Source organism: Salvelinus sp. IW2-2015, unplaced genomic scaffold (assembly GCF_002910315.2).
Source record: "Salvelinus sp. IW2-2015 unplaced genomic scaffold, ASM291031v2 Un_scaffold1002, whole genome shotgun sequence".
NCBI classification, from domain to species: domain Eukaryota; kingdom Metazoa; phylum Chordata; class Actinopteri; order Salmoniformes; family Salmonidae; genus Salvelinus; species Salvelinus sp. IW2-2015.
In genome coordinates, this window is record NW_019942682.1 from 57,780 (window position 1) to 78,903 (window position 21,124).

A 21,124-nucleotide genomic window follows, 5' to 3' on the forward strand; every position below is an offset into this window, starting at 1 on the left:
TGTAGCCTAAGTGATTCTTCCTGGCTGCTCATTAGACTAGTAGCACTCTCTACTTACTGTACATAGGAGCACGCAGTATGTGACCTGGGTTCTAACCCAGCCCTACTGTACTGCATCGGCTGGGAATGATCTGTCACACTGTACCGCTGGGAGATAAAGCATTCATCGTTTTTAGAGCTGAAATACTGTTTTCTCTCTCCTTCTAGAAGCAGCCAGGGCTTCATGCACATGAAGCTGTCGAGGACGAAGGAGAACAAGTACATCCTGGGTCAGAACAGCTGTCCCTTCGACAGTGTCCCTGAGATCATCCACTTCTACTCCAGCCGCAAGCTGCCCATCAAGGGGGCCGAGCACATGTCCCTGCTCTACCCCGTGGCCATCAGGACACTATAGTGACACGTCCTTCCCCAAAGGTCACTCAGGGGTCAGATGCCCTCCTGCCGCCTCCCATGGGAAACCCTGTCGCTCTGCCTTTCTCCTTCTGTCTGATTGGTCTGAAGGACAGAGTTCAAGTTGGCGGAGGAGGCAGGGATGATGATGATAACACAGCTCACCTGTCATCACCCACCTGATCTCAGACCAGCTATTAACTTTTTGTTTGTATTTGCTACAACATTATCATTGCATCATTGACTGACACATTATCTGCTGACAAGGATTGTTTGACTGATCCCACAGCTGCTTCCTCAACAGTACCACTCTGTACCAATCTCCTCCACACAAGACCTGTTCATATTGGATTTGGCTCCATGTTATGCTGAAAGTGTTTATTTAGTCAGGGGAAGCTAAAGATTGTAATGTCCTTTATAAAGGAAGTGTGGAAGGCACATTAATGTATTGGAGTTGGGTTATATATGGGCACTCTACAGTGGCCGGCAAACTCAATAAACCTGCCCTGTGTGAATACTTTCCCCATCAGTGCAACAACAGTTTAGTGTTTAAGTGCTGTACGGTCTACAGACTGACGTCTCTGTCTATTCCCGGGACTGCAATTTCTGATATCCTTCACCACGGGGGTCCCATTGGTAGGACAGTGTAAGTACAGCTCTGGTTTCACAGTCAGCAGACTGATATATGGATCACTATGTTACACAGCAGTAGCCCCATTGGCCAAATGAGCCAGAGATGGGCGCCTAGTCGCAAAATGGGCTAAATTACCTTCCCAATCCGCCATCGTAGAATATCTTTGTATGGGTAGAATGGAATATGCCTGCATTGTCTACCTCAGAAAATCAATTTCATTCGTGAATCTGCAGATCAATAGGTACAATGGGATTGCAGATATTGATCCAACGCCCACCATGCAACTCTGATTCCCAACAAATTGCATCTATGGTTTAAGAATATGTTTTTGCATAAACCAGTCAATCAGATAATGTTTTTGGTTCTTATTTTTAAAACTACATTTTACAGATCAGCATTTGTATGTATAGTCACTATGAAATTGTGTGATGTCAGTAACAAATGTTTGGTTAATGCCTTATAATGCATGGGTTGAATCAGTCGGATTAGATCCGCTGATTTCTAGAGTTCTGCTTCTTTCAACGATTGTTCTGTGACTGTAATTTATTCTGGGGTAATTCTTCTTATTACAGATGTGTTACCCCTCTCTGTGAAGGCCTGCCTCGCGGCATCCGGCCCTCACTATTCTCTGCCATGTGATCGTGTTTGGGCAGAGCCTGAATAACCTGGGCCTGGCCTCATATACTGTGGTGCTTCGCTTTGTGTTTTAGTCAGTTCTGCTTCATGTGTCCAACTGCCTCTGTGGCCTGACTCTGACTCTGAGACACTGATGAGTAATGGTGTCTCGTGACCAATGGGATTGTCAAGCCTCACATAATGACTGTCTGTAGAAACCCCATGGACCAATCGGAGGACTCCATTTTCCTGAATGAACTCAGACCTCCAGTCTGTCATAACCCATCTATTTGTTGTAATTATTGTTGTAATTACACACCTCAAAATTGTTTTTTTTATTCACTTTACTCTTGATTTCCTCCATTGTCTCTGTGTTCTATCCTCTCTACCCACACGACCCTATCTTATTCTGGTACAGACCTTGAGGTTAGAGACATTGCTTGAAGCCTCTCTTTGTTCTTTGAGTTTGACTTCTCCCCTGAACCAGAGGGACTGACGTGTCCTTTAAAATCTAAATGTTAATAAGGAGAGTGCTGAAGCATGCTATGCAATCCCATAGCCAGTAGGTGGCATCATTGCAGATGTGGAAATCTAAGGCTGTCCTCCAATTGGCATTTCCAGAGAATTTTATGAGTGTTTGCTGGAGGTGAATTGATTCTGTTGGTAAGATAAGGGAACAAGTAAAGTAGGGTTGCATACAGCAGCAATGGTTCCCAAACTTTTTGGGTTACTGTACCACCAACTGAATTTTACTCTGCCCGGAGTACCACTGAAGGACCCCCTCATGTGCATTTTACCAGTAACCCTATGGTCTCATGAGTCTTCTCAAGGTACCCCCTGTGGATAGACCAAGTACCCTCCAGGGGTCCTAGTACCCCTGGTTGGGAACCACTGGCATACAGTATATGACTCTTCATGGCAGGTTTAGGAGTTTGTCAATGTCATGATTAGACTATCCCACACTTTCATGAGGTAACTGATGTTGACGGAGAGGGCCATTGTATGTAATGGAGGGAAATTGTGCTCACAATTTATTAATTAAATAAATATATCAGTACCAGTCAAAAGTTTGGACACACCTACTCATTCAAGGGTTTTTCTTTATTTTTTACTCTTTTCTACATTGTAGAATAATAGTGAAGACATCAACTATGAAATAACACATATGGAATCATGTAGTAACCAAAAAGTGTTAAACAAATCAAAATATATTTGAGATTCTTCAAAGTAGCCACCCTTTGCCTTGATGACAGCTTTGCACACTCTTGGCATTCTCTCAACCAGCTTCATGAGGAATGCTTTTTCAACAGTCTTGAAGGAGTTCCCACATATGCTGAACAATTGTTGGATGCTTTTCCTTCACTCTGTGGTCCAACTCATCCCAAACCATCTCAATTGCGTTGAGGTCAGGTGATTCAGCACTCCATCACTCTCCTTCTTGATCAAATAGCCCTTACACAGCCTGGAGGTGTGTTTTAGGTCATTGTCCTGTTGAATAACAAATTATTGTCCCACTAAGTGCAAACCAGATGGCGTATCGCTGCAGAATGCTGTGGAAGCCATGCTGGTTTAGTGTGCCTTGAATTCTAAATAAATCACAGACAGGGTCACCAGCAAAGCACCCCACACCATCACACGTACTCCTCCATGCTTCACGGTGGGATCCACACATGCGGAGATCATCCGTTCACCTACTCTGGGTCTCTCAAAGACACAGCGGTTGTAACCAAAAATCGCAAATTTGGACTCATCAGACCAAAGGACAGATTTCTACCGGTTTAATGTCCATTGCTTGTGTTTCGTAGCCCAAGCAAGTCTCTTCTTCTTATTGGTGTCCTTTAGTAGTGGTTTCTTTGCAGCAATTCGACCATGAGGGCCTCTGAACAGTTGATGTTGACTTGTGTCTGTTACTTGAACTCTGTGAAGCATTTATTTGGGCTGCAATCTGACGTGCAGTTAACTCGAATGAATTTATCCTCTGTAGCAGAGGTAACTCTGGGTCTTTCATTCCTGTGGCGGTCCTCATGAGAGCCAGTTTCATCATACCGCTTGATGGTTGTTGCGACTGCACTTGAAGAAACTTTCAAAGTTCTTGAAAAGTTCTGCATTGACTGACTGACCTTCATGTCTTAAAGTAATAATGGACTGTCGTTTCTCTTTGCTTATTTGAGATGTTCTTGCCATAATATGGACTTATCCCTATTTGGTGAAAGACCATCTTCTGTATACCCGCCCTACCTTGTCACAACACAACTGATTGGCTCAAACGCATTAAGAAGGAAAGAAATTCCACAAATTAACTTTTAACAAGGCACACCTATTAATTGAAATGCATTCCAGGTGACTACTTCATGAAGCTGGTTGAGAGAATGCCAAGCATGTGCAAAGCTGTCATTAAGGCAAAGGGTGGCTATTTGAAGAATCTCAAATATAAAATATATTTAGATTTCTTTAACACTTTTTTTGGTTACTACATGATTTCATGTGTTATTTCATAGTTTTCATGTCTTCACTATTATTCTAGAATGTAGAAAATAGTAAAAATAAAGAAAAACCCTTGAATGGGTAGGTGTGTCAACTTTTGACTGGTACTGTGAATGTGTGTGTGTGTGTGTGTGTGTGTGTATGTATGTATGTATGTATATATGTATATATGTATATATACACATATATACAGTCGTGGCCAAACGTTTTGATAATGACACAAACATTAATTTTCACAAAGTCTGCTGCCTCAGTTTGTATGATGGCAATTTGCATATACTCCAGAATGTTATGAAGAGTGATCAGATGAATTGCAATTAATTGCAAAGTCCCTCTTTGCCATGCAAATTAACTGAATCCCCCAAAAACATTTCCACTGCATTTCTGCAGAAGGCTTCAGGGCGCACAAGATAGTCCAGCAAGCGCCAGGACTGTCTCCTAAAGTTGATTCAGCTGCGGGATCGGGGCACCACCAGTACAGAGCTTGCTCGGGAATGGCAGCAGGCAGGTGTGAGTGCATTTGCACGCACAGTGGGGTGAAGACTTGGCCTGGTGTCGAGAAGGGCAGCAAAGAAGCCACTTCTGTCCAGGAAAAACATCAGGCACTGACTGATATTCTGCCAAAGGTACAGGGATTGGACTGCTGAGGACTGGGGTGAAGTCATTTTCTCTGATGAATCCCCTTTCCGATTGTTTGGGGCATCTGGAAAAAAGCTTGTCTGGAGAAGACACGGTGAGCGCTACCATCAGTCCTGTGTCATGCCAACAGTAAATCATCCTGAGACCATTCATGTGTGGGGTTGCTTCTCAGCCAAGGGAGTAGACTCACTCACAATTTTGCCTAAGAACACAGCCATGAATAAAGAATGGTACCAACACATCCTCCGAGAGCAACTTCTCCCAACCATCCAGGAACAGTTTGGTGACGAACAATGCCTTTTCCAGCATGATGGAGCACCTTGCCATAAGGCAAAAGTGATAACGAAGTGGCTCGGGGAACCACACATCGATATTTTGGGTCCATGGCCAGGAAACTCCCCAGACCTTAATCCCATTGAGAACTTGTGGTCAATCCTCAAGACGCGGGTGGACAAACAAAACCCACAAATTCTGACAAATTCCACGCATTGATTATGCAAGAATGGGCTGCCATCAGTCAGGACGTGGCCCAGAAGTTAATTGACAGCATGCCAGGGCGGATTGCAGAGGTCTTTAAAAAGAAGGGTCAACACTGCAAATATTGACTCTTTGCATCAACTTCATGTAAGTGTCAATAAAATCCTTTGACACATGAAATGCTTGTAATTATACTTCAGTATTCCATAGTAACTGTTTGAATGTTAATAATTACCCATAACAGTAACATCCATAGTAACATATGGAAATATTTGTGTCATTCTCAAAACTTTTGGCCACGACTCTGTGTGTGTGTGTGTATTCAGACCCCTTCCTTTGTTAAATGTTGTTACGTTACAGCCTTATCCTAAAATGTTTTAAATAATTTAATAATAATAACAATCTACACACAATACCCCATAATGACAAAGTGAAACTTTTTTTTGTCATTTTTGTACATTTATAAAAAATTAAAACATACCTTATGTACATACGTTTTCAGACCCTTTGCTATGAGCCTCGAAATTGAGCTCAGGTGCATCCTGTTTCCATTGATCGTCCTTGATGTTTCTACAACTTGATTGGAGTCCACCTGTGGTAAATTGAATTGTTTGCACATGATTTGGCAAGGCACACACCTGTCTATATAAGGTCCCATAGTTGACAGTGCATGTCAGAGCAAATACCAAGCCATGAGGTTGAAGGAATTGTCCGTAGAGCTATGAGACAGGATTGTGTCGAGGCGCAGATCTGGGGAAGGATACCAAAAAAAATCTGCAGCGTTGAAGGTCCCCAAGAACACAGTGGCCTCCATCATTCTTAAATGGAACAAGTTTGGAACCACCAAGACTCTTCCCAGCCAAACTGGGCAATCGGGGGAGAAGAGCCTTGGTCAGGGAGGTGACCAAGAACCCGATGGTCACTCTGAAAGAGCTCCAGAGTTAATCTGTGGAGATGGGAGAACCTTACAGAAGGACAACCATCTATGCAGTACTCCACCAATGAGGCCTTTGTGGTAGAGTGGCCAGACTGAAGCCACTCCTCAGTAAAAGGCACATGACAGCCCGTTTGGAGTTTGCCAAAAGGCACCTAAAGACTCAGACAGTAAGAAACAAGATTCTCTGTTCTGATAAACCCAAGATTGAACTCTTTGGCAAAGACTCACACAGCCAAGACAACACAGGAGTGGCTTCGGGACAAGTCTCTGAATGTCCTTGAGTGGCCCAGCCAGAGCCCGGACTTGAACCCAATCAAACATCTCTGGAGAGACCTGAAAATAGCTGTGCAGCGACGCTCCCCATCCAACCTGACAGAGCTTGAGAGGATCTTCATAGAAAAATGGGAGAAACTCCCCAAATACAGGTGTACCAAGCTTCTAGCGTCATACCCAAGAAGACTCAAGACTATTCTCTGCCAAGGTGCTTCAACAAAGTTCTGAGTGACGCGTCAGAATACTTATGTAAATGTAATATTTTCATGTTTTTTTTATTTGCAAAAATGTCTAAACCTGTTTTTGCTTTGTCGTTATGGGGTATCGTGTGTAGATTTGATGAGGGAAAAAACGATTGAATCCAGTTTAGAATAAGGCTGTAACGTAACAAAATTTGGAAAAAGTCAAGGGGTCTAAATACTTTCCGAATGCACTATATGTCTTAAGAATGTTCCTGTGTGGTAGAGATGAAACATAAAGAGGAGGATCTTTATTCAGTGCTGCTGACAGATGCATGCTACTGTAGGCAAGGTCCCACATACGTTGTCCACTGCCCAGAGGAAGACCCCTCGCCTGGCTAGAAGGAGCGAGGAAGGGAGGGGACTCTGGAAGGCAAAGAAGGGGCTTTGTTTCAATCAGCAGACTCACTCTTCACATTATGTCTCTCTCGGAACCTGAAATAGTCCTTCTCACCCTCAGAGAAGTGTGCGTGTGTTGCCATTGACTTACTCGGTGTCTCTCTAGCCACTCTGAGGTCAAGTGGTTTTAATGCTTTTGTGTACATTTTCTTCCCGTGTATGTATTCACTACTATAACATATCTGTACAGTCCCTCATCGCCAAATGTATATACTGAATGTATTGTATGGGGACATAGAGGCATCAAGTTTCAACCTAAATAAAGTAGAGTTTGAGTCCAAACCCTCTGTCTGTTGGCTCTTTCTTGATGCTGCAACAAACATGTTACAAAAAAAATGATAATCCAAACGATGTTTGGTAAATAACTCCATACCGTTGTGATTACCAGTTACCATGGTAAAGGTCTATTCAATGGTAAGTGCCATAGAGCTACTCTCTGTTGGTTGAATCAAGGACGGGGTATTGCAAGAATAGTAAAAGAGGATAAAGTCACTGCCGTCAACCTAGTAATGAATGGTCATCTGCTCCACCACACAATCCCAACCCAGTTCTCACTGCACACCGGCCGGCCATGATATTATAGTGATATCTTCTAATCAAATGGCTACCCAGACTATTTTCATTGCCCCCCTCCCTCCCCCTCTTTTACACAGCTGCTACTCTCTGTATAGACAGTTTAATAACTCTACCTACATGTACACTACCGTTCAAAAGATTGGGGTCACTTAGAAATGTAATTTTTTTGTCCATTAAAGTACCATCAAATTGATCAGAAATACAGTGTAGACATGGTTAATGTTGTAATTTACTATTGCAGCTGGAAACGGCTGATTTTTAATGGAATATCTACGGAGGCCCATTATCAGCACCCATCACTGCTGTGTTCCAATGGCACGTTGTGTTAGCTAATCCAAGTTTATCATTTTAAAAGGCTAATTGATCATTAGAAATCGCCATTTTGCAATTATGTTAGCACAACTGAAAACTGTTGTGCTGATTAAAGAAACAATAAAACTGGCCTTCTTTAGACTTGTTGAGTGTCTGGAGCATCAGCATTTGTAGGTTCGATTACAGGCTCAAAATGGCCAGAAATAAAGAACTTTCTTCTGAAACTCGTCAGTCTATTCTTGTTCTCAGACATTAAGGCTATTCCATGCGAGAAATTGCCAAGAAACTGAAGATCTCGTACAACGCTGTGTACTACTCCCTTCACAGAACAGCGCAAACTGTCTCAAACCAGAACAGAAAGAGGAGTGGGAGGCCCCGGTGCACAACTGAGCAAGAGGACAAGTACATTGGAGTGTCTAGTTTGAGAAACAGACGCCTCACAAGTCCTCAACTGGCAGCTTCATTAAATAGTACCCGCAAAACATCAGTCTCAACGTCAACAGTGAAGAGGCGACTCCGGGGTGCTGGCCTTCTAGGCAGAGTTGCAAAGAAAAAGCCATATCTCTGTCCAGTGTCTGTGTTCTTTTGCCCATCTTAATCTTTTCTTTTTATTGGACAGTCTGAGATATGGCTTTTCTAAGTGACCCCAAACTTTTGAATGGTAGTGTACATATTACCTCGACTAACCGGTGCCCCCGCACATTGACTCTGTATCGGTACCCCCCTGTATATAGTCCCACTATTGTTATTTTACTGCTTCTCTTTAATTATTTGTTACTTTTATTTATTATTCTAAACCCATACTTTTTTAAACTGCATTGTTGGTTAGGGGCTCGTAAGTAAGCATTTCACTGTAAGGTCTACATCTGTTGTATTCGGCGCATGTGACAATTCAATTTAAATCCAATTTATTTAATTTAATTACCTAAACCAAGATCTGTACAGAGGAAATGTATTAATTGCTGTATATGCCAGACACGGTCTGAGTCAGTCTCTAGCGTCTTTCTTCGAGAGCATACTTAATTCATGAATTAATAAACAACTACAGGAGAGCTCTGAGAGACAGAGAACAGCGGTTGAGATTACAGAGAACACACCCTGGGCTTTGATGGTGATGGTGCTAGAGAATCCTTCATTTAAACACAAACGCACAGCGTGGCTTTAACAAGCAGACCAGACAGACTGGGGATTCGGACCACGTGGCTTTGACGCTCTACTGTTGGAGAACACAGGGCCATATAAGTCTGTCTGAATGCTCAGTGTTTCTGCTCCTGAAAGGGAAGCAGTGTTAGTTAGCATGCTCCTCTCCCCAGCTCTCCTCCTGTTGCCTTCTGTTAGTAGGTGAGGCTAGATCAATGTGTAAACATCCTTTCAGAGCCTCACAATGGAGCCAAGCTGGCCTATAAAGTCTGCAGTGTTTTCTATTACATACAGCTTGTATGAAGAGACAGAGAACAGAGAGATGGATGTTACCACCGACAACCAAAAGCAATAAGGAGAAGGCAGGAAATGTGTGATCCACCCTCTTTCGTGAAAGTGTGGAGAAATATTTTCCACGTAAAGTTGACATAACTGCAATGAACTAGTTAGTTGATACTTGAACAGACGTGTGTTCATATACTCCTGAGAATCCATCCAAGGTGATTTAGGGTATTGCTGTTTTGTTTAGATTAACGTCTAAATCTTATTCAGACACTCGTATCGTTCTCTACCATACAGCAGCTTCATGGAGGTCCTTCCAGCTGCTCTGGAGAGATGTATAATTTCTAACCTTTCTCCCCCTGCTACGATATCACCCTCCCAGGGATTAGACACCACCAAGGGTTAAAACACCTGAGAGGAAATGCATCAAAGCGTCCTTTGGTGGACAAAAGAGCACCCACAGGCCTGAAAGACATGGCTTGAAAGCAGCAATGAATGCATCCATTCCACAGACGGATAGAAAAAATGGCCCTTGTCCATCACCAACTAATTTCATATTCAGCCCAGTCATGCCTGACAGAAAGCAATCTCAGGTAAACAGACTTGATGCTAATAACACATGAACTGCATCATTTAAAAAGACAAAAACAAAACTCCCCTCCAATTCCCTTCTGACACGTGTGAGGAGGTGACCCGAAGTGAAACCTGTTATTATTCTGCAGTCTCTGGCAGTTAGATGAATTTAGCTTTTACTCTGCTTTAAATGGTCTATTATGGCTGCAGAGTTTTCCACTGTGTAGTCATAGAGTATAATTAAGTAGGACTGTCCTAATCCATCCCTGAATCTACAGGTCAATGTTGTGGACAATGTGGATAGGTCTGTCTGCTGCAGAGCAAAGCCACTATACTCAGAGACTGGTGGCCGGTGTTGGTCTATGTAATTTATTGTCCTCCTTTTTGAATTACAGCTTCTTCCAACCAACTATGTTGTCGTAACAGTGGTTTAGATGAAAGAGAGCTGGAGCAGAGTGGCGCAGAGCTTGGAGCTGCTGTACTCCTGAAATGTCATTTTCTTCTCAGGGTCATGTGAACCAGCGATGAACCTGGGTTGAGTCGCTGTGTTTGCATATAGTCAGGCATTCACAGAGCAGCAGAATACATGAGAGAAGAGGGGCTATATTGACCTAAGACTCTGGGGGACAGAGGAATGACTGTCCTCCCCTATTTCCCTGCATTTATTCTGTCTCTCTACAGTTTTAGTCAAACATTAGTGACTCTACTGATTAAGTGCAGTTTCCTACCCAGCCAAGACATTGCCTTCATCCACAAATAACACCCTATTTGCACCCTCATCCCCCCTAGGTCCCACACAAGCCTGTCTGCATGGACAGAAGGGGGAGAGAGGTCACTATACAGCCACAGGTACAAACTGAACAGATCTGTCTGGACAGCACCTTCTTCCACCTCCATTTTGATGTCAAGCAGCACAGGGGGCAGACGAGGAAGGCGTTTCATCTTCTTTGCATTGTCCTCCGAGTGGAGAAAAAAAAGAGAAAGAATGTGTGTAACCTAAATGTAGTGCAATGACAGCAATATGTGAAGATGTGCAATGTGATTACATATCCCCATCTGAATCAGATAAATGCATCTCCATGGCAACCTCCCTGGATGTTGTGACAGTATATTGTTGGAGGTTTGAGGATGTGATGCTGCGGCTAAGAGGATAGGTCTGACATGGCAACGACCAGCAGAATAAACACTTTCTGTTTAATAATCACAATACCTCTACCATTACAGTAATGCTTTTAACGTGATCTATCAAACAAAGAACACCAATATATTGTCTAATAAGCCTACAGTAAATCAATTCCTATGGTGCATCATTATTTACTTAAATTAGCTTGAAAGGCAATCAAATGTTGTATTAACCAATTGAAGACTCGACATAATTTGAAGTAGTTTTGAAGAGTCCAGGGGGAGACCTCACTTTTGAAACTCTGTAGGAGATATTCAGAGGGAAATTGCCTGCAGGTGTGCATGGCATGTAAAATGGTAATTGGGACGGAAAGACACAAAGGACTGTTTGGGTGCTGCGCTCATGAAAGGGCCGTTCACTGATTGAGCAGCCGCATGCACCAAGAAGCAGTTCTAAAACTAAGCAGGGCAATTACTGAAGATTGAGAATGGTAGGGTGAGGGGGCACACAATTTGTCCTCTTCTTCCACAGCACCCCAATGGGAGACAATGAGACAAAGCAGTTCACAAAATGGGTCTGGTTGTTTAAAGAGCAAGCCCATTTGAAATAAAGAGCAAGCCCCTTTGCTCGTAGCGACCGTATTCAGCTCAGACACAATAACATCCTTCTACAGTACAATGTTTGCATAATTTCAGCTGTAAAAATGTAATACATCTCATACATGTTGGATGAGCTTTTTATCAAACCACAAAATAGTCTAATACTAGTATTTACATTGTGTTTATTGATCTGGCAGCCCAACTGAAACAGTTCAAACATTAGCTAGCCATATTTGTCAAATATCTACTTTCTACTTATTTCTCTATTGAATGGAATTGCAAAGGAACTATGGTAAGTGGTTATACATTGCCACCTAGTGTACAACTGTATGAATTACAATTAGACTCAAGAGGTAGTATCAACGCTGCTTTCTTCCAATCCATATTTTATAGCAGATCTGAGTCAATGTTAGTGTCTGAAACAAAACGAAGATTTCTGATAGAACACAGCCCTCTTTGATTATGTATATATTCACACAGCGATGAGATTAAAGCCTTCAGGGGCTAACACCAAACCTCCTTTAAATGAGTCAGTCAGATTCAGGGGTAGATAAGGTACATGTTTATCTTTATTACAAGTCAAAAACAAAAAGAAGAAATGTTTTGCCAGCCATTTAAAGGTTGTTCCATTTAGGCTGTGTATGAAAGGGTAGAGGAGTAGTAATGAGGTCTTCATGTCTGAAGCATTGTGTCCATATAAGTGTCCATATCAAAGCCTAATGGCAGAATGACCAGAGCCATCAGCTTGGGTCTGTGTAGAGACGTTTCCCCCTGCACTCTCCTCTCTCAGGGCCCTGGCTTGGCTCAGAGTCCTGGCCCTCCAGCGAAGATGAGCTCCAGAGCTGACTGAATGTCCCCGTCTGTAGCCTGCAGCGCCCGTAACATCAGCTCCTCATCCTGGATCCCCATGTCTCTCAGCTGCTGCAGCTGGGACTGCCAACGCCCCTATAAGACAGTAGAACAAAGCTAGCCTTAAAACTACTGGCAAACAGACCAAAACACACAGTCAGAGACGTTGAAGTTTAGGCCGTCATTACTCCAGCTAGAGAGAGACCAAATAGAAGCGCAGCGAGTGCCATTGCTCCAGGCAGTATGATTAACAGCACAGCTTCTATCCACAGTGTTGTCCTTTAAAGGTCGAGACCTGTGGATCTGGTCTGTCCTCGCGGCTCCTGTAGCACAGTGAGAGGAGAGGGAATGAGAGAGTAGAGGAGAGGGGGAAAGGAGAAGAGACTGACCTGCAGAGAGGACATGCCGGACATGCTGGAGGCCTGCAGAGCCTGCTGCAGTGCCTGGCTGAAAAGGTCATTGCTGACAGGAGTCCCTGCTGGCATGGGAGGCACTCCAGATGAGGGGTCCTGCTGCAACACAGAACAAAGGGCACGCAGCTAGAAGCGAAAGTGTCTGTTCTGTGTCACTGGTAGAGGAGTGTGTTTGTGTGTGTTGAGGGAGGATTATGGGCCATTCTTTACCTGAGCCCCTGCAGTGGGAGTAACAGCACTGCTCTCAGGAGTACTGGCCAGGGCTAGGGCAGTGGCCAGCTCACTCTGTGTTATGGGTCGAGGGCCTGTAGCTCCACTATGGCCAAGGGACACAGGCCGCATTCCTGCTGGGCCCCCGGTTCGGTTGGATGGGCCTGACGGATTTCCCTAGTTACACACATAGCAATGGTGTTAGCTATACTCCATCTATATTTACATTTTAATCTCAATCCAGCTAGATTGACTCACCGATTGGAAATCTTCATCGTCATCAGACATGCCCTCAAACATAAACCCTCCTGCAGACAAGACAAAGCAAATGTCATACATGTTCCAGTCTTTGTGATGGTGAGTGACAGACCGATGTGGCCATTACTTGGTCGTGTTCAGTAGGGACTAAACATTTTGAAAAATAATGAAACATAGGTGCTACCTGAACCTTGTGCAATAAGATCAGAGATTTTTGTTTTCCGTTGCAAACCATTCTTTTACGGTCTGCCCTATTGAACACGACCCTGTAGTGTTCACCAGTGTGATACTCACCTGGCATGTCACTGTAGGAGCTGGAGGAGACGTTGCGGGAGGAGCCGGCGCTGGACTGAGCAGGCATGCTGCCAGCCACTGAGTGGAGGACCAGGATGATGGCATTGACCAAGGCTGGGTGAGAACTGATCAACCTGCAAGGCAAAACATTCAATACTTTTGTATTATCCCTAATGTCACAAATCCACAGTATAGTTACTCATTCACAACATGGTATGACAAAGTCATTCTACAGTATATGGAACAAAAACACTTACACATCCAGCATGTTCGGGTCTGTGAATTGCACAAATAGATCTTTGTCTTGGAGCACTCCTGCAAGATTCAGAAGAATAGCATTGTAAGACATAACCTCCTTGATGACATGGTTAGGATGATGTCACGTCATAACGGGCAGGGCTAATCAGTACTTGCCTAGCGCTACCGGGTCAGATCTCAGCCCTGGCGTGGCCACAATGATCTGATCTAGAGACTCCTTATTAGTCAGCATCTTAAATACCTGGGGAAGCAAATTAAGTTATATACATTGGGGTCAGAAAGTAAAGTAGTAAATGAAGTAAATAATTCAAATACTGAGCTATATTGTATGCTAAATAAAAATGGTGAAATTCTATTGTTTTATACTAATACAATTGCCTAGATAAATATATTCTTATTTAACAAGTAACAATCATGAATAATGATGAGTGAGATTTACAGAGGATCAAAGATCTTACCCCCAAGACATGCTAACCTCCCCTGTTATTGGTAATGGTGAGAGGTTAGCATGTTTTGGAGGTAGGATCTTTGACCCTATGCAACTTTCTCACTCATAACTATTCACAATTCATTCAGGATTATCCGTAATCACGATATAATCCACATTAATGTAGAAGCGTTTAGAAACATATTCTATTCTTATTTACAATAAAAAAGTGACTCCATAATGACACAATACATTATTTACCATTCATTGCAATTGGGCACAAAATAATCTAAAACACAACCAAAACAAACTGCAAATGCATCCAACACGTTTGTATAGTCACAAGCTTGATGTAGTCATTGCGAGCTAGGAATATGGGACCAAATACCACACCTTTGACTACTTTATTTATAATAATTTTTAGGGGTGTCAATAATTTTGAACACTACCTTTTGAGAAAAAAGTATTACTAATTCAACAAACTATCTTCCTCTGACCAATTGTATTAGTATAAAATAATATAACTGTCCCATTCTTTTGAGCATAACATATAGCTCAGTATATCAGTATCTGGTGTGACCACCATTTACCACATGCAGCGTAACACAGAGTTGATCCGGCTGTTGATTGTGGCCTGTGGAATGTTGTCTCACTCCTCTTCAATGATTGTGCGAAGTTGCTGGATATTGGCGGGAACTGGAACACACTGTCTTACACGTCAATCGAGAGTATCCCAAACATGCTCAATGGGTGACATGTCTGGTGAGTATGCAAGGTCAATATGCAGACCACGAAAGAACTGGGACATTTTCAGCTTCCAGGAATTGTGTACAGATCCTTGCGACATGGGGCAGTGCATTATCCTGCTGAAACATGAGGTGATGGAGGCTGAATGGCAGGACAATGGGCCTCAGGATCTCGTCACGGTATCTCTGTGCATTCAAATTGCAATCGATAAAATACAATTGTGTTTGTTGTCCGTAGCGAATGCCTGCCCATACCATAACCCAACGCCACCATGGGGCACTCTGTTCACAACGTTGACATCAGCAAACTGCTCGCCCACATAATGCCATACACGTGGTATGCGGTTGTGAGGCCAGTTGGACATATTGCCAAATTTTCTAAAATGACATTGGAGGCGGCTTAGGGTAGAGAAATCAACATTAAATTATCTGGCAACAGTTCTGGTGGACATTCCTGCAGTCAGTATGCCAATTGCATGCCCCCTCAAAACAGAGACATCTGTCAGATTGGGTTGTGTGACAAAACTGCACATTTTGGAGTGGCCATTTATTGTCCCCAGAACAAGGTGCACGTGTGTAATGATCATGCTGTTTAATCAGCTTCTTGACATGCCACACCTGTCAGGTGGATGGATTATCTTTGCAAAGGAGAAAAGCTCACTAACAGTGATGTAAACAAATTTGATCACAACATTTGAGGAATAAGCTTTTTTGTGCGTATGGCACATTTCTGGGATCTTTTATTTCAGCTCATGAAACATGGGACCAACACTTTACATGTTGTGTTTATATTTTTGTTCAGTGTATTTTACAAATTCACCATTGCTCATCTTTATCAAGGTTGTCAACCGTTTTGGACCCCACTGTAACTGAAATAATAGGATTTCTGATAAATACATCTGTCTACATTTTCATTCTCAACACCATAACAATGTTATTACCGAGTCTCTGTAGGTGGAGTTGGAGTGGAGGGCTGCCTGCAGCACACGGAACTCCCTGGCTGCAGTCGTCCTGTTCACTGGCTCTACAGACAAGGGGAGAAAGACAGGAGAGATAAATTACTATGGTTCTTTATAGAAGTAACCTTATAAATGGAAATGTCTAGTGACATGGCGCTTCTAAGAGGGTTAGAGTTAGTCTGCCAAAACCCACCTGGATTGATTTCTGGTTCAGGCCAGGTCCTTTTGAGGATGTGCAGGGTGGATCCAGGCTGGATCCCACATGAGTCTAAAGTCAGGTCGTCCTTCAACTTGCGACCACAGTGTACCAGCTCTGACATATGAAATTAAAAAAACTTTAGACACAAATCATAAATAAGGTACAGAAGTTGGCTAAGTTAGTTCACATGTGAGTTGTTCACTTATGCAATGCAAACCTATGAGTTCGGGGTCCGGTAGGGAATCAGGAAGCTGTGCTGCAACGAGCTGTTTCAGAGTAGAGACTCGGTAGCCGCCGGGAGACACGTCTCCAGGCATCGTCTCAGGGAAGTGGAAGGTGGATTTGGGCTGATCCACCAGCTTCAATGACAGGTGCCACTCCGACATCATGAGTTGTTTCTAGACAGGAACAAGTTACAACGACAATCTACATTGGTAACATAGTGAAGTCAGCACCACATTCACGAATCTAAAACTAGCTAAAGTTAGGAAAAGTAATGTCTAATCTTCTGATATGCACAGCTAACGTTACCGTTCGCTATTAGCCATTAAGCTAGCAAGCTAGCTATAGCTTCTATAATGCCACTAACATTAGGCATGAACATTTTTAGCAAGTAAAGACCGTTTGGATGACGTTTTCAAAAAGAACATTCGTATGGCAGTCACTAAAACCTATTACATCCACGAATGGATTTACATGAAACTCATTGCAAAATTGTACTGCAGACTCACGATTTGCTTTGTTGACACGATCTGCTTCCGTGTTATTCACGTGGTCCACAATCACGCTGACCAAAGCGGAAGTAATGGAATATACATGATGGCAACAATGTATTTTTTATTTTATTTAACCTTTATTTAACTAGGCAAGTCAGTTAAGAACAAATTCTTATTTACAATGACGGCCTCCTGCGGGGACGGGCTTGGGATTTAAAATAAAAAATAAATACAATATAAATATAGGACAAAACACACATCACAACAAGAGAGACAACACAACACTATATAAAGAGGGACCTAAGACAACAACATAGCAAGGCAGCAACACATGACAACACAGCATGGTAGCAACACCACATGGTAGGAGCACAAAACATCATACACACATTATTGGGCACAGACAACAGCACAAAGGGCAATAAGGTAGAGATAACAATACATCACACAAAGCAGCCACAACTGTCAACTGACCATGATTGAGTCTTTGAATGAAGAGATTGAGATAAAACCGCCTAGTTTGAGTGTTTGTTGCAGCTCGTTTGTTGTTGCAGCTTGTTTGTTGCAGCGCGACCCAGGGATGTGTGTGCTTTGGGGACCTTTAACAGAATGTGACTGGCAGAACGGGTGTTGTATGTGGAGGATGAAGGCTACAGCATATCTCAGATATGGGGGAGTGAGGCCTAAGAGGGTTATATAAATAAGCATCAACCAGTGTGTCTTGCGACAGGTATACAGAGATGACCAGTTTACAGAGGAGTATAGAGTGCAGTGATGTGTCCTATAAGGAGCATTGGTGGCAAATCTGATGGCGAATTTATAGTTTATTTGCTATCACAGTCCTTTCTGAAGCAAAATGCAACAACTGCAATGTAGATGTAGCAAATCTAACTTACTATACCTTTTCTACAGCAATTTCAAGACCCTCCACACCCCTTGTTGCACATTAGGTCAGTTATTGGGTAAAGACCAATAACTGCAAAGCCTACTTTCCAATGACATTATCAAATTATTTTAACCCTCAAACTTCCAACATATTTTACATGATTATTACCAGCTGGAGTCATTTTGCCCCCAAGATTAAACAAAAAACGGAATGATTTTTAGGCTTTTATCAAAACATAATTTGAAATAAAAATGTTTCTTGTTGTTGTTAGGAAATAACAATTAAATGTGATATTGAAAACGAAAGTAACAATTTGTAAGGTGATGGACTCTAAGGTCTTGTCAGGAGGGTGCGAAGCATCGGGAGTCAGACAGGATTCAGATGCAAGATTGTGTTATTCATTTAGGTGCAGAAGGGTTCATTATTTGGATCCAGCATAATTTCTCACACAGCTGAGTTCAGCAGAGCCCATCAAATCAAAATCAAATCATATCAAATTTTATTGGTCACATACACATATTTAGCAGATGTTATTGCGGGTGTAGCGAAATGACATCCTTTGAAGTGATAGTGTCTAATGTGTTCTTGAAGTATCAGAACGTAATAACAAAAGAGGAGCTGTTGAGGAGAAAAGCAGGAAACCTTAATGTCTCAAAATACCCAGATGACTTTTCCTGCTGAATGCATTGGCTCAGGATGTTCTTTCCAACACAGCTATCCAGCCTTCATGTCTGGGACAAAGAGTGAATATTATAGCAGTGTAAAACCAGCTCTCTTTGTTTTAGTGACATTTATTGCAAACGTCCAGTTCAACAATGGCATCTAGTTCATACAACACTATTGCCTGTCCAGTTTGTTATTTTCATCAAAGCATATGACCCTTCATCAGACAAAAATGTGTAATCAAGGTATTACACGTATTACTATTAGCCTTAGTATATTCAGAACGATATAGTTGTGTATGAAGAATTTGAGATGTACAAAATATTATAGAATATGAAAATTGACGAGCACCACAGGTGTTTAATATACCGCATGCTTGCCTTCAACTTAAAGGGTTAAATAAAGGTTAAATAATAAAACATTTAAATAAAGGGTTAACATTAACCAGTGGTGGGTGTCGGGGGGCAAACACTTTTCTCGTACGCGTGACATCATACTGGACAAAGCACCGTATGGGAGTGGTTTCTTAGAATCGAATGAATCCTGCTGAATGTAAGGTTTTTCAATTCCTGTAGCCGAACTATTACTTTCTCAAGTCAAACGGGTTGAACTATTAGCGCTTATTTTGTATAAGAAAGCACTGCCGCTGGATGGTTGGTGATTCATAAGTTGCGTTCCCCTAACATGGTAAGTTTTCACATTATTTTTAATCTACATTAGTCAAAGAAAATTAAGTAAAACGTGGTGTAACCATGTAATAAAGCGTCGTTTCGATTTTCTGTTGATTTTGAGAATGAGCCACGAACATTTCGTTGTGCTTGCAGATGTAAGCAACAGCTGGAGTGAATGAAGCAGAAACGCCGCATGATTGGATATATGGCTACTACTGCATCTTATTCGAACAAAAGACAATAGACTCGTTTAAGAAACTCATTAACAATTAATACACTGTTAAGTAACTTTGATTTAAGTCTCAGTAAGTTAATGTCACAATGGCGGTGTTGTACTGTACTGTATATCACATTTGACCAAAGCACTTGCCTAGATCTCTTCTTAAATGAAACAGACAAATTCAGGTAGGTTTATCCCCATTTCGTTCTGCTTGCTTCCATTTAAGAAATGTTTTTCAACGTAATTGGTGGAATGAGTACACCTCTCATCACCCGCACACACAGTTCACTTTCATAGCAGCCACATACAAACAGCATCATTACTGTTCATTGTATAATTCCTTCTCGCATCTACACACTCTCCTCCTCTCATCTTTTCCCTTCGCTTGTGGACTTCAGTGCACAACACAACAGCTGTCTGTGACCAGGCAAACCATAACCGCTAACCGCTACACAGCCTACGTCGTTGTCACCATATTAGCTAACATCATAGTCAACATAGCTACTAGTAAACCCGCTACAATCATGCAGTACATTGTACAGTCAGCAAGCAATTTAGCAGTTACACCAGCGTGCCCTGGTGGCAATAAATGAATAAAACCGAAAGCATACCTTGACTTGGAAGAGGTCCAGTGTTGGATAGCCATAGCTAGCTAGGTAACATAAATAGCATTCCTATGTTAGAGCCATGTGTTTGAGTAGGCTAAACTAGCTAGCTGCATTAGCTAGCTAAGTAAGTGAAAGTGAAGGTGAAAAAAGATAACGAAATATAGCTATCTCTCTCTGATGCTCTTTCTTAATTTTTGAAAAAATTAATTTGGTCAAAACTGTTCAACTATTGGCTTTATCGCTCTCTTTGAGTCAACTATTTTTTTCACTGCAGTGCTAGCTAGCGGTAGCTTATGATTTCAGTACTTGATTCATTTTCTGATCCTTTGATTGAGTGGACAACAGGTCAGTTCATGCTGCAAGAGCTCTGATAGGTTGAAGGACATCCTCCGCAAGTTGTCATAATTACTGTGTACTGTAAGTCTATGGAAGGTGGTGAGAACCTTAAGCCTTCTAGGTTTTGTACTGAAGTCAATCTACCCAGAGTAGATGGAAATAGCTGTCCTACGGCTACACCATGGTGCTACCCCTGAGAGTGCTGTTGAGGCTATTGTAGACCTTCATTGCAAAACAGTGTGTTTTTTATCAGTTATTTGATAACTTGAATATATTTCGTATAGTTGTATCTAAAAATAAGAACTTTTTAATGTTTCACTATTTTTATTTATCTGAAATTCACTGAGTAGGATGGACCTCCCCTTCCTCCTCTGAGGAGCACCCACTGCTCCAAACTTAATTATAGACTGTAAAGCTTGAAACTGGCGCCGGAAGAAATGGCAGCAGTTTTACGGGCGCCCAACCAATTGTGCTATTATGTGTTTTTTCCCCGCGTAATTTGTAACTTATTTTGTACATAATGTTTCTGCAACCGTATCTTACGGCAAAAAAAGAGCTTCTGGATATCAGGACAGCGATCACTCACCTCGGATTAGACAAAGATTTTTTCTACAACAAGGACGACGCACAAGACATTCTCCAAACACACCACAGGACCGACATCCCTGTTATTTGCAAGAGGAAGCGATGCAGGTACAGAGGACAGAGAGCCGGTTGCCT

General features: G+C 42.3%; 3 protein-coding genes across 4 annotated transcripts in view; 2 read left to right on the forward strand and 1 right to left on the reverse strand.

The window, feature by feature from the left end:
* LOC112069401 (SH2 domain-containing adapter protein F) overlaps positions 1–5,503 on the forward strand; it is a gene marked incomplete at its 5' end in the record, with an annotated part of 34,358 nt that extends 28,855 nt beyond the window's left edge. Inside the window, one exon of the mRNA XM_024136736.2 lies at positions 207–5,503. Coding sequence (XP_023992504.1) covers positions 207–393 — 187 coding nt within the window. The remainder of the gene's footprint in view (positions 1–206) is intronic.
* Positions 5,504–12,398: 6,895 nt separating this feature from the next.
* Positions 12,399–17,094, reverse strand: LOC112069402 (ubiquitin-like protein 7). Of its 2 annotated transcripts, none has more exons than XM_024136738.2 (11): positions 17,036–17,094; positions 16,522–16,702; positions 16,299–16,418; positions 16,088–16,170; positions 14,130–14,214; positions 13,973–14,030; positions 13,716–13,849; positions 13,422–13,471; positions 13,164–13,340; positions 12,930–13,049; positions 12,399–12,636 (listed from the first exon to the last, which is right to left on the reverse strand). In XM_024136738.2, exons 2-11 carry the CDS (start codon positions 16,691–16,693, stop codon positions 12,496–12,498), a joined length of 1,140 nt encoding a protein of 379 aa, XP_023992506.1. In that variant the 5' UTR covers positions 16,694–16,702; positions 17,036–17,094; the 3' UTR covers positions 12,399–12,495. The 2 variants fall into 2 exon arrangements, with proteins under 2 accessions (XP_023992506.1, XP_023992505.1); XM_024136737.2 differs by having other exon boundaries at positions 12,930–13,052.
* Positions 17,095–19,060: 1,966 nt separating this feature from the next.
* Positions 19,061–21,124, forward strand: part of LOC112069404 (CD276 antigen-like) — a 75,697-nt gene continuing 73,633 nt past the window's right edge. Inside the window, exon 1 of the mRNA XM_024136739.2 lies at positions 19,061–19,256. The gene's annotated coding sequence lies outside the window, so the exon portion shown is untranslated. The remainder of the gene's footprint in view (positions 19,257–21,124) is intronic.